The sequence below is a fragment of the Myodes glareolus genome, chromosome 1 (assembly GCF_982192425.1).
Source record: "Myodes glareolus chromosome 1, mMyoGla1.1, whole genome shotgun sequence".
NCBI classification, from domain to species: Eukaryota; Metazoa; Chordata; class Mammalia; order Rodentia; family Cricetidae; genus Myodes; species Myodes glareolus.
The window spans coordinates 39,150,801-39,176,187 of record NC_142026.1 but is presented as its reverse complement, the minus strand read 5'-3'; the positions used below and the strand labels follow the sequence as shown (position 1 = coordinate 39,176,187).

The 25,387-nt window shown below is 38.8% G+C and overlaps 1 protein-coding gene across 1 annotated transcript in view; it reads right to left on the bottom strand.

Annotated features, from left to right (window-relative positions):
- The window catches only part of LOC146896094 (solute carrier organic anion transporter family member 6C1-like), a 108,330-nt gene that overhangs the window by 5,373 nt on the left and 77,570 nt on the right, over positions 1 to 25,387 (bottom strand). The window contains exons 10-13 of the mRNA XM_087905937.1: positions 24,103 to 24,290; positions 13,588 to 13,652; positions 11,380 to 11,517; positions 857 to 1,015 (exon numbers count right to left, since the gene is read on the bottom strand). Of these exons, the coding sequence (XP_087762063.1) occupies positions 873 to 1,015; positions 11,380 to 11,517; positions 13,588 to 13,652; positions 24,103 to 24,290 (534 nt within the window). The 3' untranslated portion in view covers positions 857 to 872. The remainder of the gene's footprint in view (positions 1 to 856; positions 1,016 to 11,379; positions 11,518 to 13,587; positions 13,653 to 24,102; positions 24,291 to 25,387) is intronic.

Genomic DNA, 25,387 nt, shown 5'->3' with positions numbered 1-25,387 from the left:
GCGAACAGATACACAGACCCACAAATGGACATCCAGACATTACGGGGTGGGGGGGATGGAGAGGGAGGGAGGAAGGGAGGGAAGTTGGAAGAGAGTAGAGAGAGTTCTTGGAATACACAGCTCTAAATAGGATGTCTCTAACAAATCTCTCATTTCAGAGCTCCGGACCCAGAGAAGGAGGAGCAGAAAGAGTGTAAGAGCCAGAGGAGATGGAGGACACCAGAAAAATGGTCCTCTGTATCAATAAAGTTCATAAGCACTCACAGAGACCAAAGTAGGAAGCACAGGTCCTACAATTGTTTCCACCATGTCCTCTGTATGTATATTAAAGCTTTCAATTTAATATTTTTATGGGGTTTCTGAGTGTATGATGAAATGGGTCTCTGATTCTTGTGCCTGTTCTTGGGGTTTCTTTTCCTTCTGTTGGGTTGCTTTGTCTAGCATTGTTGTGAATGCTTTTCTTTTATCTTATTACACTTTATTTTACTAGGTTTGGTTGCAACCTCATAGAAGCCTTCTCTTTGCTAATGAGAGACAGAAATGGGGGGGGTATCTGGAGGGGAGATGAGGTAGGAGCATCTGGGAGGAGTGGAGAGAGGGTAAGCTGTAGTCAGGATAGATTATAGAGAAAATAATCTACTTCCAAGAAAAGGGGAAAAGACCTTCAATATATTTTATGAGTTTAAAGGCATATATTTTATAATATCTTCAATAATTTTAACAAGAACTATATTATTATGCTCATAAAAAATCTTGTGGGATTACATTAAGCATATATCAAATGCCGCTATTGACTACTGCTTAAAGGCTATCAATATGATATCCCATTGACAAAGAGAAAACATACAATTCTTACCCAAAGGAGAAATCAGTTATAAATTCAGTTTTTCTTCTTTTCTGACATTTGCTGTGTTTACAGTACTGACCACATTCTCAGTTTTTCCCTTCACAACTCTATCAAATATGCAAAGTGCAAGAAGACTAAACACGACTGAGGAAAATTGTAAAGCAAGACCTGAATGAAAAAGAAGTAATAGAGTGTAACTATATCTTTCATTAAAATTTTGAAAAAATTATATTTACCTGAAGAAAAGATATAGTTTACTTCTTAAAGTATTAATTTCCCAATTACAAATATAATTACTAATATAAACTTACATCAAAATATTTATTTAAAATGCTTACAAAATTTTTTCATATTCCAAAATAGCAATGTTTAAAAAATTTATGAAGTATGTTAATCTGCAAACACATAAATTAAAATATTATATTAATATAATAATAATATATTAAAAATAGTTAATATATTTTTAATATATTAAAAATAATTATATTTTCAATATTTTATTGCCTATAGGAAGTGAAGCCTCCTTAAACCTTCATGTAGTTGCTTAAGTATTAGTTAATAGAAAATATATTTACTTCATGGTTTTTATTTTTGTCTAGAATTTATGAAAATTATATTATGTAAATGTAATTAAACTTTACAAGTGAATTGCCCTGTTAACCTGAGACAAAGTTTGCACTAGTTATAAAGCAGAGTCATTTCACAAGGCAAGAAACATTAATGAACATTTCCCACTTATAAATACCTCATCTATTTTAAAGGATATCTTCTTAATGATACATTTACTTGTGAAATAGATGTGATATTACAATAAAAATTATAAGTAGGGAATGGCTGTAATGATTCTTTGAAAGCACAGAGTTTGAGAAAAAATTAAGAAAATATATTCAGTATTGCCTCCAAGAAGAGTGTAGTGCTAGTAAGAAATTCATCTAATAGCAGTCGAAAAATTCAGACAAGACATTTAAATGTCTATGTTTAACAGATAAAGAAATAAAACATTAACATGCAGAGCAAAGAACAACATGCCAGTAGCATGGCATCTGCCTTGAGTCCATTTCCATAGCAGATGGAATCAAGAAGTGAAAACCAAACTTTTATCCCAGAAGAACCTGTGACTGGAGCAGTATGTTATAGTCTCACAGAGACTGAAATGGAATGATTGTGTAGAACTAAGAGTGCAAAGAAATACCAAGACACAAGCAAACACTGAGAGGGCAGAAGTTTAAACAACAAAAGAGTAAAACTATGCTATGCTGTGGGTCATAGTAGCCTTTGTTATTTGAAATCACAGTTGAACAAAAGGAAACTGCATGGAAAGGCTTGGTGAGTTCATAGCCTGGTCAGGAAAGAGCAAGACCAAATGTTTGGAAGAAGAAGAGAGAAGTGGGGCCCAGGAAGCACTTGCTAATGAGATTAGTGTGAGTAAACAGGAGTGGGTCATTGTGCATCAGAACGATGAAGAAAGGTCTTCAGAACATTTCCGAACTCATTGAACAAAAGTCTGCTCCTGCCTGGGGAGGATTCTTCAGCAGCTAAGTTTCATAATTTTAAATGGACTTGCTGCTTAGGGGAACTTTCTCTCCTTGCTTCCAAGTGAGTACCACTAAATAGCCATGGCTTCGACTTAAGTTCCAGTGCTCATATTGGAAGCAGATCTTACTAAGCTGTCCTAGATGTCCAGGGGAGTAAAATGCAAAAAAGTGGTTTTGGTATCTTGACAATTTCAATAAATTTTTGAAAAGAAAGTCAGGGAGCCTGAAATTTGCTGCAAGCTTGGAGCCCGCATAGAACAGGCCTAATAGGGCAATGCCAAGTTTAGCCTTGGAAATAGATGTCTAGAGTGAAGAATAGAGCCAGAGAAGATAGAAATACTAAGCAGTATCAGAAAAAGTTGTAGGCAGAGTGTAAAGCACACCAAAAGAGAAATGGTGGGTCCTGTAGCTTCTTCAAAATCACAAGCAAACTTTGCCTGTGGAGGCACACTTCACCACAGTGTTCATGGGAGAACAGGTTTGAAATATGATACTTGAATAAAGAGATGATTTGCATTCTTGGAGGGGCAAGAACTTTACTGGAGTTAAAATTAAAATGTGCCAACTAATTTCATTTGTAGAGCATATTTCAAGACAGCATATCACTGAACCTCTGGCTTGGTGTTGACTTCTCTTATGTAGATCTTAAGTGAAAAGGAAGAAGTGAGGCAGAGGAGATAAAAATGTACAGTTTGGAGTGGAAAAGAGTCCTAGGAAGCTTAGTGTTACTAGGAAATGTTGGAAGAGAGGACATAATTGATAAGGAGATTAGCACTAGTTAGGAGAGACCTCTGCACTGGAACAAAGAAAAAGGATCCCTAGGGCACCCAGATAGCTTCCCAATTTGTAAAGGAAAACCTGAGGGATTTCTGCTCTGAGGACCCTTACAAAAGCTACTACAAATTTGACTCCAGGGTGTGAAGGTCCATGGAAACTGGAAGCCAAATATGACATTGTTGCTCACAAGGTACTGTACCAGTAATTTTACCTGTACTTGGGACCCTTTTCCTCCTACTGGGTTGCCACGATGAGCCATGATGTGAGGGTCTGTGCCCAGTGTTATTGTATCTTGTTAAGCTATGTTCAGTGGGTATCCCTAGGAGGCCAGCATTTAAAAAAAAAAAAAAACAGGAACTGAGCCTAGTACTCTGCTGCTGGTCTCTGCAAGAGAGAGTGGGAAGAGTGAGAATGTGAGCAAAGAGGTCAAGACCACGATGGGGATACCGGTGAAAACAGTTTACCATAGCTAATTGAAGCTAACCAACTCCAGTCAGACAAGGACAGAACCAATATAGGTCAAACTAATTCTCCTGAATGTGGGTGATAGTTATGTCGCTGGGGCAGAAAGTGTAGCCACTGACAGTGGCACCAGGACTTATCCCGACTGCTTATACTGGCTTTTAGAAAATCTATTCTCCTAGAATGCATACCTTGTTAAGCCTAGAAACAGTAAGGAAGGCATTGGACCTTCCCTAAAGCAATGTGCCTTACCCTCTCTGAGGAAAGGATGGGGTGTGAAGTGCAGGTGAATGTGGAGGGAAGGGGAGGAGGGGAGGGAATTGGGATTGGTATGTAACATGAAAAAGAGATTGTTTTCTTTTTAAAAGGAAAAATAAAATGAATTATTATTTATTGATCTTGGGGAGAGGGAGGTGGGAGGAGGAACTGGGGGTAATGGAGGGAGGGGAAACTGTGCTAAGTTTGTAATACATGATAGAAGAATAAAAGTTAAAAATAATTAAAAAGATTCAAAAGTGAGGGGATTATAAATTCCGCCTTCAAAGGTTCAGTTCGTTGCTGAAGGCTTGAGAGCTCATGTCTTTGTCCTGTATCCTGATTTCTCTCTCCGCTCTGTGTTTATGAAACAGACACCGACTCTCTACCCATGAATGACATGTTGAAATACACTTGGAAGAAAGATATTAAGAAATTTTTGTGAGATTTTCAGTAACTGAAAGATAACATGTGTCTTATATTACCAAAAAGGAGAAATTGTAAAGTGTATCTTCAAAAAGATTTTGATATTATTTGCAGGTATAATAATTTTTAATCAAAGTTACACAATATTTAATACTATAAAACTGAGCTCTCCTGCAACGCCATCCCAGCTTTCTGCCTGGAACCCATACCCTCCCCTCTCCTTTTTTCGGGGCTTAAATTCCTCCATCTCAGCCGGGGTGGGCACCGCGGGCCAGGGTAGGCGGTGAGTGCAAAGGGACTGGAGTCCCTTTGTTCCAAAAGCCGGCCTGCAGCAAGCCAAGACTGCAGGCAGGGGCACTTCTGACCAGCGAGGGGCTCTGATCCTGTGGAGGGGTAAGTGTATTGTTCCTGACCGCCACACAAGGCCGGTTAGGGAACACACAATACTCCCGCCACCCTTATCTCCCTGACTACTCCAAAGGGGCAGCTTCCCCAGCTATTCCCTCTCTCCTGCAACGCCATCCCAGCTTTCTGCCTGGAACCCATACCCTCCTCTCTCCTTTTTTCGGGGCTTAAAATCCTCCATCTCAGCCGGGGTGGGCACCACGGGACGTACAGGCGGTGAGTGCAAAGGGACGGAAATCCCTTTGTTCTAATTGCCTGCCTGCAGCAACCTAAGGCTGCAGGCAAAGTGATTCCTGGATAGCAAGGGGCATTAATCCAGTAGCAAAAGACCCAGCGGAGGGAAGAGCCATTGGAGAGCATCTGAAGGAAGAGATGGGCAGGCGCCAAGGCAAGAATTCCTCCAACAATCTGAAAAACAACACTAAAACACCAGATCCCAGCGATCTTATGACAGAAGGACTTGAACACCCTATACCGGAAGAAGTGGAAAACAGTGTCATTATAAAAGCAATAGAGTCTCTTAAACAGGGTATGAATAACTCACTTAAAGAAATAGAAGAGAAATATAACAAAAAGATGGAAGAAATGAGTAAAGAAATGGAAGACAAATATAACAAAAAGTTTGAAGAAATAAGTAAATTCGTAAATGATACCCTGGGAAACCAAGAAAAAACAATCAAACAGGTAACGGAATCAGTTCAAGAATTGAAAACTGAAATGGAGGCAGTGAAGAAAACACAAACCGAGGACCGGCTGGATATGGAAAATCTAGGTAAACAAACAGAGACTTCAGGAACAAGCATAACCAATAGAATACAAGAGATAGAAGAACGAATCTCAGATTATGAAGACACCATAGAGAAAATAAATGCCCTGACCAAAGAAAACAGCAAATCCAACAAATTCTCATCACAAAACATTCAGGAACTGTGGGACACAATAAAAAAACCAAATCTAAGAATAATAGGAGTAAAAGAAGGAGAAGAATTGCAGACCAAAGGTCCAGAAAATATATTCAACAAAATTATAGAAGAAAACTTTCCCATCCTAAAGAGTGATATTCCTATGAAGGTGCAAGAAGCATACAGAACACCGAATAGACTGGATCAGAAAAAAACATCCCCTCGCCATATAATAATCAAAACACAAAGCATTCAGATTAAAGAAAGGATATTAAGAGCTGCAAAGGAAAAAGGTCAAGTAACTTATAAAGGTAAACCTATCAGACTTACACCAGACTTCTCTATAGAAACCATGAAAGCCAGAAGGTCCTGGATAGAGGTACTGCAGAAACTAAGGGACCATGGATGCAAGCCCAGATTAATATACCCAGCCAAGCTTTCATTCACTATCAACGGAGAAAACAAAATATTCCAGGATAAAAACAAATTTAAACAATACGTAACTACTAATCCAGCCTTACAGAGAATATTAGAAGGAAAATTACATCCCAAGGAATCCAACATTGCCAACACTGCCTACAATAACTCAGACATCTAGCGACCCTTCACTAGCACAACCCAAAGAAGGAAAATACATACACTCTACTACCCAAAAAAAAAAAATGACTCGAGTCAACAACCACTGGTCATTAATATCTCTTAATATCAATGGACTCAATTCACCTATAAAGAGGCACAGACTTAGAGATTGGATACGAAAACAGGATCCAACATTCTGCTGTTTACAAGAAACACACCTCAACCACAAAGACAGACACCTACTCAGAGTAAAGGGTTGGGAAAAGGTTTTCCAAGCAAATGGACCTAAGAAACAAGCGGTTGTGGCCATTCTAATATCTAACAAAATCGACTTCAAAGTAAAATCAATCAGAAGAGATGGAGATGGACATTTCATACTCATAAAAGGAACAACTCATCAGGAAGAAGTCTCAATCCTGAATATCTATGCCCCTAATATAAAGGCACCCACTTATGTAAATGAAACTCTTCTAGAACTCAAGGCAGTCATCAAACCACACACGTTAATAGTAGGAGACTTCAACACTCCTCTCTCACCAATGGACAGGTCAATCAGACAGAAACCAAACAGAGAATTAAGAGATTTATTGGAGGTATTGAATCAAATGGACTTAACAGACATCTATAGAACACTCCACCCAAATAGGAAAGAATATACCTTCTTCTCTGCAGTTCATGGAACCTTCTAGAAGATTGACCACATACTCGGTAACAAAGCAAACTTCCACAGATACAAAAAAATATTAGTAACCACCTGTGTCTTGTCAGATCACCATGGATTAAAATTAGAATTCAACAACAATGCTAACCCCAGGAAGTCAACAAACTCATGGAATTTGAACAGTCAACTACTAAATCACCCCTGGGTCAAGGACGAAATTAAGAAAGAAATTAAAGACTTCCTTGAATTTAATGAAAACAAAGACACAACATACTCAAACCTATGGGACACTATGAAAGCAGTGCTAAGAGGAAAGTTCATAGCAATAGGCGCCCAAATAAAGAAAACGGAGAAAGCACACATTGGAGACCTAACAGCACACTTGAAAGCTCTAGAAAAAAAAGAAGCTGATTCACCCAGGAGGAGTAGAAGACTGGAAATAATCAAACTGAGGGCTGAAATCAACAAAATAGAAACAGAGAAAACAATCCAAAGAATCAATGAATCAAAAAGCTGGTTCTTGGAGAAAATCAACAAGATTGACAAACCCCTATCCAAACTAATCAAACGGCAGAGAGAGAACGTGCAAATTAATAGGATCAGAAATGAAAAGGGGGACATAACCACAGACACAGAGGAAATTCAGAGAATCATTAGATCTTACTACGAAAGTTTATATGCCTCAAAGTTGGAAAATGTAAAAGAAATGGACATTTTTTTAGATAAGTACCATATACCAAAGTTGAACCAAGAACAGGTGAACAATCTAAATAGACCTGTTAGTCGCGAAGAATTAGAAGCTGTTATCAAAAATCTCCCTACCAAAAAAAGCCCAGGACCAGATGGTTTCAATGCAGAATTCTACCAGAACTTCCAGGAAGAGCTAATACCTATACTCCTTAACGTATTCCACAATATAGAAACAGAAGAGTCATTGCCTAACTCCTTTTATGAAGCTACAGTTACCCTAATACCAAAACCACACAAAGACACAACCAAGAAAGAGAATTACAGGCCAATCTCACTCATGAACATTGACGCGAAAATTCTCAATAAAATACTGGCAAACCGTATCCAAGAGCACATTAGAAAAATTATCCATTATGATCAAGTCGGCTTCATTCCAGAGATGCAGGGCTGGTTCAACATTCGCAAATCTATCAATGTAATCCATCATATAAATAAACTGAAAGAAAAAAACCATATGATCATCTCACTAGATGCTGAAAAAGCATTTGACAAAATTCAACACCCATTTATGATAAAGGTGTTGGAGAGACTGGGGATACAAGGATCATACCTAAATATAATAAAAGCAATATACAGCAAGCCGACAGCTAACATCAAACTGAATGGAGAGAAACTCAAAGCCTTTCCACTAAAATCAGGAACGCGACAAGGCTGTCCACTCTCTCCATACCTCTTCAATATAGTGCTTGAAGTTCTAGCAATAGCAATAAGACAACATAAGGAGATCAAGGGGATTCGTATTGGAAAGGATGAAGTCAAACTTTCGTTATTTGCTGACGATATGATAGTTTACATAAGTGACCCCAAAAACTCTACCAAAGAACTCCTACAGCTGATAAACACCTTTAGTAACGTGGCAGGATACAAGATCAACTCCAAAAAATCAGTGACCTTCCTATAAACAAAGGATAAAGAAGCAGAGAGGGAAATCAGAGAAACATCACCTTTCATGATAGCCACAAATAGCATAAAATATCTTGGGGTTACTCTAACCAAGGAAGTGAAAGACCTATTTGACAAAAACTTTAAGTCTTTGAAGAAAGAAATTGAGGAGGATACCAGAAAATGGAAAGACCTCCCCTGCTCTTGGATTGGGAGAATCAACATAGTAAAACAGGCAATTCTACCAAAAGCAATCTATAGATTCAATGCAATCCCCATCAAAATCCCATCAAACTTCTTCACAGACCTTGAGAGAACAATAATCAAGTTTATATGGCAAAACAAAAAACCCAGGATAGCCAAAACAATCTTATACAATAAAGGAACTTCAGGAGGCATTACCATCCCTGACTTCAAACTCTATTATAGAGCTACAGTATTGAAAACAGCTTGGTATTGGCATAAGAACAGAGAAATCGACCTTTGGAATCGAATAGAAGACCCGGATATTAACCCATAAACCTATGAGCACCTAATTTTTGACAAGGGAGCTAAAGGTATACAATGGAAGAAGGAAAGCATCTTTAACAAATGGTGCTGGCATAACTGGATGTCATCCTGTAAAAAAATGAAAGTAGATCCATATCTATCACCATGCACAAAAATCAAGTCCAAATGGATTAAAGACATCAACATTAATCCGTCCACTTTGAACCTGATAGAAGAGAAAGTGGGAAGTAGTCTACAAGATATAGGCACAGGAGCCCTCTTCCTAAGTAGGACCCCAGCAGCACAGACAATAAGAGAAACAATGAATAAATGGGATCTACTGAAACTGAGAAGCTTCTGTAAAGCAAAGGACACTGTCAGTAAGACAAAAAGGCTGCCTTCTGACTGGGAGAAGATCTTCACCAGCCCCTCATCAGACAAAGGTCTGATCTCCAGAATATACAAAGAACTCAAGAAACTAGACACTAAAACTCTAATTAACCCAATTAAAAAATGGGGTACTGATCTGAACAGAGAATTCACAACAGATGAACTTCGAATGGCCAGAAGACACTTAAGGTCATGCTCAACCTCCTTAGCGATCAGGGAAATGCAAATCAAAACCACTTTGAGATACCATCTTACACCTGTCAGAATAGCTAAAGTCAAAAACACCAATGATAGCCTATGCTGGAGGGGATGTGGAATGAGGGGAACACTCATCCATTGTTGGTGGGAATGCAAACTTGTGCAGCCACTTTGGAAATCAGTGTGGCGGTTTCTCAGGAAACTGGGAGTCAACCTCCCTCAGGACCCAGCAATTCCTCTCTTGGGAATATACCCTAGAGATGCCCAAACATACTACAAAAGCGTTTGTTCAACTATGTTCATAGCAGCACTATTTGTAATAGCCAGAACCTGGAAACAGCCTAGGTGCCCCTCAATAGAAGAATGGTTAAAAAAGGTGTGGAACATATACACATTAGAGTTTTACTCAGCGGTAAAAAATAATGACATCTTGAATTTTGCATGCAAATGGATGGACATAGAAAACGCTTTACTGAGTGAGGTAAGCCAGACCCAAAAAGAGGAACACGGTATGTATTCACTCATAAGTGGATTCTAACCATAATTAAAGGTCTTTGAGCCTATTATTCGTGATCCTAGAGAAGCTAAATAAGAAGACGAACCTGATGAAGATTATTTACCTATCCGCCAGGAGGTAGGAAATAGTCAAGAGTCCCAGGTAATCTTGGGTGCATGGGGGGGGGTGGGAGGGTTGTTGGAAGGGGAGAGGGTTAGAGAGAAGGGAGTAGGGGAGGAATGGAGAAAGCTCGGTTGACCGGAATGGGGGGAAGGGAGGAAGGATGAATGTGGGATCAGGGAAGAATATATTTCAACTAAGGGAGTCATATTAGAGTTTACAGGAAACTTGATTATATATGGGATCCCAGGTCCAAGGAGAGATCCCCAGATTGTTCTCTGGACAGAGGAGGGGGTGCCTGAACCGGCCTTGGCCCGTGACCATACTGATGAATATTTTGCTTATCACCATAGATCCCTCATCTGGCGTTGGATGACGAAACAGATGGAGGCCCGCGTTGGAGCACCGAACTGAGCCCCCCAAGATCCAAACGAGGAGCAGAAGGAGGAAGAAAATGACGAAGGACTGCGAGGGATACTATCACCCACTGATACAAGGGGTCGGATCTAATGAGAGTTTACCAAGGCCAGATGGACCGTGACTGAACGAGCATGTGATCCAACCAGATTCTCTGAATGTGGCTGGTTTTTCTGAATGTGGCTGGCCTGCAGTCTTTCCGAGAAGCCATTGACAATGACACTGGGATTGGTTTCCTCTGCATATACTGGATTTTTGGGATCCAGTCTGTTTGGATGCTCACCTTCCTGGACCTGGATTGAGGGGGGAGGAACTTGGACTTCCCACAGGGCAGGAGACCCTGACTTCCCTTGGGGACAAAGAGGGAGGAGGAGAGGGAGGGGGGAGTGGGAGGGCGTTGGGAGGAGGGGCGTAAATGGAAACTTTTTATAATTTAATAAAATTACTAAAAAATAAATAAATAAATAAATAAATAAATAAAACTGAAAAATTTATAGCGGAAATCAATTTGGCTGTATCATTATATAACCAAAAATAGTTAACAAATTGAAATTATTCTAATTATCACTTTTTCTTAAACAATAACACAGAAACCTAGTGCATTTAGAACAAAACTATAAGTATCTACATAAATTCTGTAGTACAAGTTTATAAAATACGTTTTACACAATTGTATAAGTCTTCAATTAGCAAAGTATTTGTTCATAGTAATTATTTTTTGTTATAAACAGTTGAAAATTATAAAAACTATTTTGTCTACTTATATTTACACACTTCACGTCACTTACATATTCCCATCAACACGTAGATCATTTTTGACTTATCGTAGATCCAGCAACGTCCTCTGAGTCCGCATTTATTAATGCTCCAGTAAATGCAAGATTCAGTTGATGCTTTTTTAAAAATCACTGGTCCAGGGACAGATGCTATGAAGTAGTCAGTGTTTATAAGTTCTTCATAAAAACACTTTGACCAGGATTTGTATAATTTTTTCTTAAAACACACACACACACACACACACACACACACACACGCCTCTAAACACATTATTTTAAATTCCATAATAGTCTTTTATAAATTGTATTATTAACGCTGGTAATAAATATCCTGAGCCTTGAATGCATACAAATATTTGCAGTTCAAAATGATTTTAGAATTATGTCTATGCTATTGTTTACAGGGTATATTAAAGAATTATTGAATTGGCATGAATGATTTAGGAGAACATATTTAGAACAAAAGAAGTAAACTACATGACTTTGTTACTTCTAGTATCTGTAAAGATACACAACTATGAGATTTTAATGACTAAAATTGACTTAATGTTTTCAGACTGTATTCAGTTATGTGTCTAAAATATTCTCCCTTACATCCAGGAGATTCCAAGATTCTCCAGTGGAAGTATGAAACTATATATGGCGCCAAACTGCACACACTCACACAAACATGCACACATATACACTATTTACATTGCCTATTCATGTCTTTTATTTTAATTTAGCTTAAAAGCTTGTGAGATATCATAAATCTTCTATAATTCTTAGCTTTGGATTCATCCCTTAGTTTTCTCTCATCCATTTCATCCCAATTTCTCTTAAATATTAGCTCCCAGTATTCCTCCCCTGTCTTTTATATCACATGAGTGTTATTATTCCCTTTTATTATACTTTTCCTCAGATTGCAAGATCATTGCTGCCCATATAACTTCTTCATAAAGACTTCATTTTGTCTAATGCTTTCTCATGCTCATCTTCCTGCTGCTCCATCACTTCACTTCCTGTCTGAACCCTTCTGTTTCCTCTATTCTCACTTTCTACTTTCATCTCACCTATATTCTTCTATCTCTCTTTCCCAAATGCATCCCATCTAGCAATGAATCATTTCAAATTTCCACATGTACTTTACGTTAGCATGGAGATGAATGGAAGTCGTATTCACATGAGATGGAGTATTCTGAATTGTGTCTTATGGCCTGGAAAACATAACTCAGTATAATTTCTTTCAGTTATATCCATTTTCCTGAATGTTTCTCAATGTCACTTTTTCCTTTCAGGTGAGTACTATGAATGTATGCATGTATGTATGTATGCATGCATGCATTCTCATTGCCCATTCACTAGCTGAAGACCATCTAAGTTGACACTATTCCTAGCATATAACTTCTTTTGGTTATATGCCCAGGAGTGGTATAACTGGGTCATGTGTTAAAATCTAGTTCAGAGTTTAGACAGAGTTATGTCACATTAGTAAACAATCCTGCTCCCTGAAGACGTATTGTTAAAGGAAACTCTCAGTGCCAGTTTTCCTCTACTTTGGGTATTGACAAGGGAGGATGAATGGCACCTGAAACAATACAGTCTAATGACAGTCATCATACCCACCATAATCATTTGCTTAAGACCTTATTACTGAAGGCACCATACATTTGTTTACAGGACACAGAGAAAATAGCCCTAAGTTCCCAGTTGGCTAGATTTCACGGTGCTATAAGGTGCTATGCAGCCTGATTGACTTTCTTAAAGTATCATCCTACCAGTCTGGTAGTGACTATGGTTTAAAAGTGGCAAGACTGTTTATGGGGACAACCAACTACTCTCTGGATTCTGAGGTTCCTATGATGGAGGAAATTCAAGACTAGTGCTGTAAACATGGTCAAAAACCATGACTAGGAAAAATAATTTAAAGAATTCTTTTCTTTGGGGGACTTCACAAGTATATAAGATGTATGAAATTACTGTGATTTTGTGGATGCTTCATATGATCTCTTGGAGTTACTTGCCTGCTTTGAATCCAATTACACCAGGCAATGCAATATGATTGATACATTTGTTTGCTTAACCAGATGGCTTTTATTACATACACTTTCTCCCTGTATTTAGCTACATTTTAAAAAGCAATCTTCTACTTTATATTATTCTCTACTTTTAGGTTTAAATACATATATAGGTAAATTTATATATCAAAAATGAATGATTTGGTATATTGAAAATACAAACCGATTAGTCTCCAAATTGTAAGGGTCACACCCATGGCCATCGATTTTAAATGGGTAGGTACAATTCTGAAAGAAAATAGTAATGGCATTACTTATTGGTGAATATGCTAGGTTTATGTTTTTAAATATATATATAATTTAAATACACACACATATATGTATATATATAATGTATATTACAGATCATCAGCTACTTAAGAGAAGTTCCAGTTGACCTATAGATATAGTGCAAGTCTTTCCATCTTTCCATTTCTTCATTCTTTTCCAGCTCTTCATTCTTCTGAAGAGAAGGAACTTCATGAACTGGATGCCTCTAAGCCTCCTTTTTCTGAAATTGATATAGCTTTCTGCCTCTCAATTCATCTTTCCTGTGCTATCAGTCACAGGATTGTTTAGAATCCATTTAACCTTTGTGAAGTCCACTCCACATTTTTCTAGTTTGCTGACTGTTTTGGATTCTGTACTCCACAAATTATATCAGCAATGATACCTTGGAAGGAGGAGGGTGAAGTCAAGTCTCTGTCTTCAGGTTTCCTCCCCATAGTTACTCAGGGAGACTGAGTGCCACAGGAAGGTGTCCTCCTTACAGGTGTTTCTTCTCACCCTTAGTCCCTCGAGTAGGAGGTGGCTACACACCATACTCTGCAGTGGTGTTCCTTCCATCCAACCTGCAGCTTTATTCAGCTTTCCTTACATAGTCCTAGTTTCTGAGTGTTTTCTTTCCTGTGTTACCCGTATTACAGTCACTACTCAGAATTGAAATACACGACAATAACTCTGCATCATTTTAAATAGGCGGTGTCTACCCACAAGGATTCAAACAACTCTAATGACTTCAGCAAGTCACACATGGAGAGAAGGCACTAACGAAGGAGCTTGTTGGGAAGAAGAAAAGAGCACATTAAATGGTTAAAAAAAACCATAAATCCATTATATGTATTTTAGCATGAAAGTGTTGAAAATTAAGCATGAAGATATATGTATTTCTTACTGATTAAATATTTTTGAAGAAGAAAAATGATGCATAGGTCAGATTTTTAAAAGAAACTTTACTGTTTATCCCCTTGAATTAAAATGGAAATACTTTGCATAATGTCTCATTTATAAAATTCAGCATTACTATTTACGATAAATGGTTTCATAATCCCTATCTTTAGCTTTCGGTAATTTTTTTCTTTCGTTATTTATTTATTTTTACATACCGACCACAGTTTCCTCTCCCTCTTCTCTTCCCATTCCGTTCCCCTGTCTCCCATTTACACCTCCCAAACACTTCTCTGTGTTGACTGATGTTTCTGCCCTGGACCACGTGGAACAGAAAAATCAGTCAACAAATGGTTCCCAATGTGTGGACAACTGCATCCACAGAAAGCCTGAGATAGCTAAACAGAAAAGAATAGAGTTAAGTACAACTAATTGATAACAGCATTTTCTCAGGTGAGCTCTGTTTACTAGAGGCGAATATATCTCATTTAAGAGAGGCTTCCTGACTCAGTTTGGAGCTCTTTTAAGAGACCGTGCCACCAAACACTTCAATGGTATTTATGAATTGCTGACAATATGCTTCTTGGTTGTGGCAGGGACCTTGAAACGCCATAGAGTTATAGCAATAAACAAGGCTCCAGCCGGTACCTTTGCATTGAGGCTAGACTCTCAGAAAGCTAAAAATGTGGGCTGGATCCAGTTGTCAAAGTCACAGTTTTAATCCTAGCCATATTGCTTAGAGACCCTATGGTCAGAAAAAGGGAGATATCCAGTTAGGATAGATTCAGATGAAGAAAACCTCTAAATGGTTTATAGTGTGTTTAAAAATATCTGGAGGCTTGTGAGAGAAAAGAAAAAGGATAAAGTTCTTAAAATAAAGAATAAAGAAAAAGTGTATTTGAGAGTGGTGGCACAACCTTTAATCCCAACACTTGGGAGACAGAAGCAGGCAGATCCCTGTGAGGTCAAGGACAGCCTGGTTTACAGAGTGAGTCACAGGACAGTCTGGTTTACAGAGTGAGTTACAGGACAGCCAAAGATACACAGAGAAACCCTGTTTCAAAAAGCCAAAAATTCCAATTTCCATGAGGATAAATATATGTTTTTCTTTGGGTTCACCTTATTATTTAGCTTCTTTAGGATTACAAATTATAGGCTCAATGTCCTTTGTTCATGGCTAGAATCCACTAATGAGTGAGTACATACCATATTTATCCTTTTGGGTCTGGATTATCTCACTCAGAAAAGTGTTTTCCATTTGCAGGCATAATTCAAGATGTCATTGTTTTTTATTTTATTTTATTTTATTTTACCATGGAGTAGAACTGTAATGTGTATATGTGCCACACCTTCTTAATTTATTCTGCCATTGAGGGGCACCTATGTTGTTTGTAGGTTCTGGCTCAAGATCGCCCGGCAGAAGTTGGGAGAATGGGGATGGGGTTGGGTGGGGGGAAGGGGAGATGGGGAGAGAGAAGGGAGAAGGTGAGGATTGTGGAGAGCTTGGGGGAATGGGATGGTTGAGATAGAGGAAAGGTGGATATGGGAGCAGGGAAGAAGATATCTTAATTAAAGGAGCCATTTTAGGGTTGGCAAGAGACTTGGTTCTAGAGCGGATCCCAGGTGTCCAAGGGGATGTTCTTAGCTAGGTCCTTGGGCAGCAGAGGAGAGGGTGCTTGAACTGGCCTTGTCCCATAGCCACACTGATGAATATCTTGAATATCACCATAGAACCTTCATCTGGCGATGGATGGCGATAGAGACAGAGGCCCACATTGGAGCACTGGACTGAGCTCCCAAGGCCCAAATGAGGAGCAGGAGGGAGAACATGAGCAACACAGTCAGGCCCACAAGGGGTGCGTCCACCTACTGAGATGGTGGAACTGATCTAATGGGAGCTCACCAAGGCCAGCTGCACTGGGACTGAACGAGCATGTGATCAAATCGAACTCTCTGAATGTGGCTGACAATGGGGACTGACTGAGAAACCAATGATAATGGCACTGGAATTTGGTTCTACTGCATGTAGTGGCATTTTGGGATCCTAGTCTGTTTGGATGCTCACCATTTTAGACCTGGATGGAGTGGGCGAGAGCCTTGGACTTCCCACAGGGCAGGATACTATGCTTTCTCTTAGGACTGGTGGGAGAGGTAGAGGGAGGAGTGGGAGGGAAATGGGAGGAAGGGAGGAGGTGGAAATTTTTAATAAATAAAAAAGACAAAAATTAAAAATAAAAGAAATAGAGTTTAAAATAAAGTCACATAAAGATGGAAAATACACAGAGAATCTGGATACTGTGTGTTATTATGATCTCTTTGAATTGTTTGAATTCTGAGGAAAGAGAAACAGAAGCTAAATAGGCCAATCAGTTTATAAGTCATGTAGGCTTCTGTGTGTTTCTTTGGAACTGATCAACTGCAAGCCATGTGGGATAGAAATATCAGTCAACATCTCTGTCTCTGACATCTCATGCCTCCCATGAGAGTCAACAAAATCTGGCACACCAAGTTGAAGCAGGACCATGCTCCTCCACTTTATAAAGGCTGGGTGACACAACCCTACATGAGTCATAGATTTCCAAAAGCCCGTTCAAGCTCTAGGGATTGGTCCTGATCCCATTACAGGGAGCATCACAAATACACCACACTACACAACTGTCACACACATGCAGAGAGCCTAGGCCAGTCCCATGAGGCCTCCCTAATTGTCAGCCCAGAGTCCATGAGCATCCACTAGCTAACGTCAGTTGTTTGTGGGCTCCCCAGTCAAGACCTTGACTTCCCCTGACTCCTACTATCCCTCTTCCTTCACTTCAACAGAAATCCCAGAATTCAGGCCAGTGCTTGGCTATGAATCTCTGCACTGTCTTCCACCCATTATTTGATGAAGGCTCTCTGATGACAATTAGGTTAGACACCAATCTGATTGCAGGAGAGGGCCTGCTGTGGAATGAACCTTCTGTACACTGCAAATACGTATTACTCTCATTTGTTTAATAAAGAAGCCAACTTCTCCCATAGCTAAAAGGAGAGAAAAAGGCAGAAGAGTCATACTGAGAATGATGGAAAGAAGAAGGTCAGAGTCTGGATCACCAGCTAGACACTGAGAGAGCAGGAAATGAACGTTCCATGCTAATAAAGGTAACAACATATGACAGAGTGTAAATAAGGAATATGGGTTAATTTAAAATGTAGTAGCTAGTTAGTAGTCAGCCTGAGCTATTGACCAAGCTTTTATAATTAATGTTAAGACTCAGAGTAGTTATTTGGTAATGGGAAGTTGGGACAGGAAAGTTCTCTCTATAATTGCCAATTCAGGAACCTTCTATACTATTGCCAGGAGTCTTAGCTGGGGTCGTTCTTGTAGATTCCTGGTAGTTTCCCTGGCAACAGGGTTCTCCTTAACCCTGGAATGCCCATCAAGGCATCTGTTTATTACTCTCCCCTCTGTCCCACCACTAACATACCCCCACCTGAATCCTCTTATACTGATCCCCCTGATGCCTGACCCCATGACACCGCTATCCCCAGTTTTCTCAGGAGATCTCTTCTATTTCCTATTCCCAGGGAAATCCATGCATCTACCTTAGGGCATGCTTTGTTATCTAGATTCTTTGGGGCTATGAATTATGTTGCATGGTTATCCTTTACAACAAATATCTACTTATGAGTGAGATCTACCATGTTTGTCTTTAGGGGTACGAGTTATCTCACTCGGGATGACTTTTCCTACTTCCATCTGCTTTCCTTCAGATTTCATGATGTCATTATTTTTAACAGCTGAGTAATACTCCACTGAGTAAATATATAACATTTTCTTTATAAATTCATTGGCTGCAGGACACCTAGTTTGTTTTTAAATTCTAGCTATTGCAAATAATGCTGTAATGACCATAGTTGAGCAAGTGTCTTTGTGTTATGATTGAATACGCTTTGGGTATATTCCCAAGATTGGTATAGCCTGGTCTCAAGGTACACTGACACTCGATTTTCTGAGAAACTGCCATACTGATTTCCAAAGTAACTATACAACTTTGCAATCCTATCAGCAGTGGAAGATTGTTCCCTTACTCTGTATCCTCTCTAATGAGGCTGTCAGAAATTGTTTGGACCTTACCCACTCTGACAGGAATAAGATGGTATCTCAGTGTCATTTTCATTTGCGTTTCTTTGATGGCTAAGGACACTGAACAATTCTTTAAGTTTATCATAGCCATCGGGGATTCTCCTGTTGAGTATTCTCTTCTTAAATCTGTACCCCATTTTAAAATATATTATTTGGTATTTTGATGTCTAGTTTCGTGAGTACATCATATATTTCAGAGACCTTAAACTGTGGAGTTGGTGCAAATCTTTTCCCATTCTGTAGGCTGCCATTTGTTCTACTGACCGTGACTGTTGCATTACAGAAGCGTTTAAGTGCCAAGAGGTCCCATTTATTCATTGTCAATCTCAGTATCTGTGTTACCGGTATTCTACTCTGGAAATTGTCCCTCAAGACACTGTGTTCAAAGATAATTCCCACATTTTCTTCTTTCAGCTTTAGTGTAATTGGATTTATGTTCTGAACTTGTATCCATTTGGACTTGAGTTTCGTAATGGTAGATAAATATGATCTATTTGCAATCTTATATATGCAACCATCCATTTGTGCCAGCACTATTTGTTGAAGATGCCTTATTTTTTCAATTGTAAAATTTTGACTTCTTTGTCAAAAATAAGGTGTTCATAGTTGTGTGGGCTTACTTCCGGGTCTTTTTTATTTTTTACTTATTTATTTATTTATAAAAATTTCCACTTTCTCCCCTCCTCCCAATATCCTCCCATTCCCCCCACTCCCTCTCCTCCTCCCTCTCCAATCCAAAGAGCAGTCAGGGTTTCCTGCCCTGTGGGAAGTTCAAGGTCCTCCCCCCTCCCTCCAGGTCTAGGAAGGTGAGCATCCAAGCAGACTCGGATCCCAAAAAGCCAGTACATGCAGACGAAACAAGACCCAGTGCCATTGTAAATGGCTTCTCAGTCAGCCCCCATGTCAGCCACATTCAGAGAACACGGTTTGATCACATGCTCGTTCAGTCCCAGTCCAGCTGGCCTTGGTGAGCTCATATTAGATCAGTCCCCATGTATCAGTGGGTGAATGCACTCCTCGCAGTCCTGACATCCTTTTTCATGTTCTCCCTCTTTCTGCTCCTCATTTGGACCTTGGGGGCTCAGTCTGGTGCTCCAATGTGGGTCTCCGTCTCTATCTCCATCCATCTTCGGATGAAGGTTCCCTCTGATCCAGCCTTCCTTGCTCACGTTCTCCCTCCATCTGCTTCTCATTTGGACCTAGGGAGTTAAGTTCAGTGTTCCAATGTGTGTCTCTGTCTCTATCTCCATCCATCGCTGGATGAAGGTTCTATGGTGACATGCAAAATATTCATCAGTATGGTTATGGACCAAGGTCAGTTCAGGCACCCTCTTCTCTGCTGCCCAGGGAACAGTCCGGGGACATCTCCTTGGGCCTGGGAACCCCTCCAGAATCAAGTCTCATGCAAACCCTAAAATGGCTTCCTTAGTGGAGATATATACCTCCCTGCTCCCATAGCCATCCTTCCTCCCTCCCCCCCATCCCATTCCCCCAAGCTATCCCCAATCCTCCCCCTCTCTCTTCTCTCTAGCCTTCTCCCCTTACTTCCACTCCCCACCTCCCCCACCCCGTGTACCCGAGTATGCCTGGCAATCTTGCCTAGTTCCACTATCCAGGATGATAACTATATGATTTTCTTCAGGTTCACCTTCTTATTTAGCTTCTCTAGAATCACTAATTATAGGCTCAAAGACCTTTAATTAAGGCTAGAATCCACTTATGAGTGAGTACATACCATATTACTCTTTTTGGGTCTGGGTTACCTCACTCAGTAAAGCGTTTTCTATTTCTATCCATTTGCATGCAAAATTCAAGATGTCATTGTTTTTTACCGCTGAGTAAATCTCTAATGAATATATGTTTCACACCTTCTTTAACCATTCTTCTATTGAGGGGCACCTAGGTTGTTTCCAGGTTCTGGCTATTACAAATAGTGCAACTATGAACATAGTTGAACAAATGCTTTTGTAGTATGATAGGGCATCTCTTGGGTATATTCCTAAGAGTGGAATTGCTGGGTCCTGAGGGAGGTTGACTCCCAGTTTCCTGAGAAACCGCCACACTGATTTCCACAGTGGCTGCACAAGTTTGCATTCCCACCAACAATGGATGAGTGTTCCCCTCACTCCACATCCTCTCCAGCATACGCTATCATTGGTGTTTTTGACTTTAGCTATTCTGACAGGTGTAAGATGGTATCTCATAGTTGTTTAGATTTGCATTTCCCTGATCGCTAAGGAGGTTGAGCATGATCTTAAGTGTCTATTGGCCATTCGAAGTTCATCTGTTGTGAATTCTCTGTTCAGATCAGCACCCCATTTTTTAATTAGAGTTTTAGTGTCTAGTTTCTTGAGTTCTTTGTATATTTTGGAGATCAACCTTTATCTGATGAAGGGTTGGTGAAGATCTTCTCCCAGTTAGAAGGTAGCCTTTTTGTCTTACTGACAGTGTCCTTTGCTTTACAGAAGCTTCTCAGTTTCAGGAGGTCCCATTTATTCATCGATTCTCTTACTGTCTGTGCTACTGGGGTTCTACTTAGGAAGTGGTCTCCTGTGCCTATATCTTGTAGACTACTTCCCACTTTCTCTTCTATCAGGTTCAAAGTGGACAGATTAATGTCGATGTCTTTAATCCATTTGGACTTAATTTTTGTGCATGGTTATAGATATGGATCTACTTTCATTTTTCTACAGGTTGACATCCACTTATGCCAGCACCATTTGTTAAAGATGCTTTCCTTCTTCCATTGTATACCTTCAGCTCCCTTGTCGAAAATCAGGTGTTCATAGGTTTGCGGGTTAATATCCGGGTCTTCTATTTGATTCCATAGGTCGACTTCTCTGTTCTTATGCCAATACCAAGCTGTTTTCAATACTGTAGCTCTATAATAGAGTTTGAAGTCAGGGATGGTAATGCCTCCAGAAGTTCCTTTATTGTATAAGATTGTTTTGACTATAACCAAAGGCACATAACCACAGACACAGAGGAAATTCAGAGAATCATTAGATCTTACTACAAAAGCCTGTATGCCACAAAATTGGAAAATGTAAAAGAAATGGACAATTTTTAGATAAGTACCATATACCAAAGTTGAACCAAGACCAGGTGAACAATCTAAATAGACCTATTAGTTGTGATGAATTAGAAACTGTTATTAAAAATCTCCCTACTAAAAAATGCCCAAGACCAGATGGTTTCAATGAAGAATTCTATCAGAACTTCCAGGAAGAGCTCATACATATACTCCTCAATGTATTTCACAATATAGAAAAAGAAGAGTCAGGCAAGTATATATCTTAACTAAGGGCGCCATTTTAGGGTTGGCAAGAGACTTGTTTCTGGAGGGGTTCTCAGGCCCAAGGAGAGGTCCCCAGATTCTTCCCTGGGCAGCAGAGGGGAGGGTGTCTGAACTGGTCTAGGTCCATAACCATACTGATGAATATTTTGCATATCACCATAGAACCTTCATCTGGCGATGGATGGAGATAGAGACAGAGACCCACATTGGAACACTGGACTTAACTCCCTTGATCCAAATGAGAAGCAGAAGGAGGGAAAACGTGAGCAAGATAGGCAGGACCAGAGGGAACCCTCATCCGACGATGGATGGAGATAGAGACGGAAACCCACATTGGAGCACTGGACTGAGCCCCCAAGGTCCAAATGAGGAGCAGAAGGAGGGAGAACATGAAAAAGGAAATCAGGACCACGAGGGGTGCGTTTACCCACTGATACAAGGGGACTGATCGAATGAGATCTCACCAAGGCCAGTAGGACTGGGACTGAAGGAGCATGTGATCAAACCGGATTCTCTGACTGTGGCTGACATGGGGGCACACTGAGAAGCCATTTACAATGGCACTGGGTCTTGTTTCGTCTGCATGTACTGGCTGTTAGTGATCCTAGTCTGTTTAGATGCTCACCTTCCTAGACCTGGAGGGAGGGGGGAGGACCTTGAACTTCCCACAGGGCAGGAAACCCTGACTTCTCATTGGACTAGAGAGGGAGGAGGAGAGGAAGTTGGGGGGGAGGAGGAGAGGGAGTGGGGGGAATGGGAGGGTATGGGGAGGAGGGGAGGAAGTGGAAATTTTTATAAACAAAAAAATTAATTAATTAATTAAAAAAAAAGAAATAGAAGAGTCATTGCCAAACCCCTTTTATGAAGCTACAGTTACTCTGATAGCAAAACCACACAAAGACACAATGAAGAAAGAGAATTACAGGCCAATCTCACTCATGAACATCGACGCGAAAATTCTCAATAAAATACTAGCAAATGGAATCCAAGAACTCATTAGAATAATTATCCATTATGATCAAGTAGGCTTCATCCCAGAAATGCAGGGCTGGTTCAAAATATGCAAATCTATCAATGTAATCCATCATATAAATAAACAGAAAGAAAAAACCATATGATCATTTCATTGGATGCTGAAAAAGCATTCGACAAATTTCAACAGCCATTTATGATAAAGGTGTTGGAGCGATTGGGGATACAAGGATCATACCTAAATATAATAAAAGCTATTTACAGCAAGCCGACAACTTCTGGGGTCTTTGATTTCATTCCATTTGGTCAGTCTGTCTGCTTTTATGCCAATACCATGTGGTTTTTATTACTATAGATTTATAGTAGAGTCAAAGTCAACGGTGGTGATCCTTTGGGAAGTACATTTATTGTTCAGAATTGTATTGTTTTGGCTATCCTGAGATGTTTGTTTTTCTGTATGAAGTTGGGTATTATTTTTTAAGAGTCCATAAAGAATTGTGTTGAAATTTTGATGAGGATTTCATTGAATCTGAAGATTACTTTTGGTAAGATTGCCATTTCTTCAATGTTAATTCTACCAGTCTATGAACACATGAAGGAAAAATGGATGTTCAATTTAGAATAATAAGTTGAAATCGTAAAAGTTACTCTGTTTTTCTGTGGATGACTCTAATGTTTCCTCATAGCCAGGGTTTTAATGTAGAACTGGATTAAATACCCAGACAAGTGAATCAAATTTACACTAACATTATGTTACAATTGAAAACTTTCCTGTTAATGGATTATTCAAGTGTGTTATACAAAATAAGTGTAACCTAAGTTTTCTGTTAACTTTATTTTGTTACTGGTGATATCTATATTTTCTACAAAATTTGAAAATAATATGTGAAAGTCCAAAACTGTACACTTATTTTGAAATTAATGTGAGACCAAATGTACCATTTATATGTTATGCAAATAATGAACAAGTAAAAAGAAAGATATGCTTATACATGAATCTTTAACAGTATGAAATTTTATCCTTTTATTTAACATATAAAGCACAAAAAATCATTGATCATAACAATCTGAACTATTTCTAAATATATCCTAATTTTGTATTAAGTAATTAATAATTATAAAAATTTTATACTTACTGGAGAATAGAAATGAAGAGAGGCACACTAGGCAAATTAGAAAAAACAATTGAGGAAAAGAAAAAAGCAAAAAACAAAGGTAGTGTGTAACAATTGGCATTACATTTTCCAGAAGTGGCATCAATAAAGTGACCCTCAGAATCCGTATTTGTCAATCCTTCTTTAATGCAAGAGCAATTGTAATACATCTGTGAATATTGAACATAAATTACAGTATTTCAGAAACAGACAGGAGATAATAGCTTTAGTATTATAAAAATAAAAATTGAATCAAAATTGGAAGGGAGAATGCAGAGTTTTGATTGTTTTTATGTTAATAATTTTAATTTAGTGATATTAAAATATAATGCTGTTTTTCCCCTTCTTTTCTCCCTTCCAATTCCTTCTACGTGTCCTCTTTCAAATTCATAGACTCTTTTTCTTAATGTAAGTTGCTCAATCTGTATAATATTATTTGTATATATGCTTTTAGGGTTGATATGTTGGTATTGGATAACCAGTTGGTTTGCTTTTCCCTGGAGAAGAATATTCTGAGCATTCCATATATAGGGTGTCATTATGTAGCCCTGGCTGGCCTGGAACTCACAGAGATCTGTTTGCCTCTTCTTCCAGAGTACTGGGATTAAAGACATTTGCAATCACATCCAGATTAGATGGCTTAATTTTTATGAATATACTCATGTTAGACCTGCCATACATTATTTAGAAAAGCATTATTAGTTATAGAATCAGTAATACTTTACCTGAAAATGAAATATTTTGTGCATAGGGTTTTGTGTGTATATAATTCTTGTAAATGAGGAAAGTGCTACAAATTTGAGAAATAATAATCATCGTATGTTAATTTTATCATTGTATAGGATTATAGATTAAGCTCAAATAAAGGTATGTAATGAATAAATTAAATTTTAGCAATACAAAGAATCAATGAAACAAATAGCTGGTTCTTTGAGAAAATCAAGATAGGCAAACCCTTATCCAAACTAACTAAAAAATGAAGAGACAATATCCAAACTAATAAAATTAGAAGTGAAAAGGGAGACATAACAACAGAGACCAGGGAAGCCCTCGCAATTATAGAGACATAGTTTCAAAATCCGTAATCGACAAAGTTGGAAATTCTGAAACTTTTGAAAATAAAAACTCTATATAGAAGTCATTATACTTTTCTATTCCAATTAATTTTTCTAGATTTTGAAGACTTAAATACTATTTTAACATATATTTTTTAAAACTTTAAATGCCATAGTCTGTAAGTCTTTGAAGTGTTGAATATTATATATTT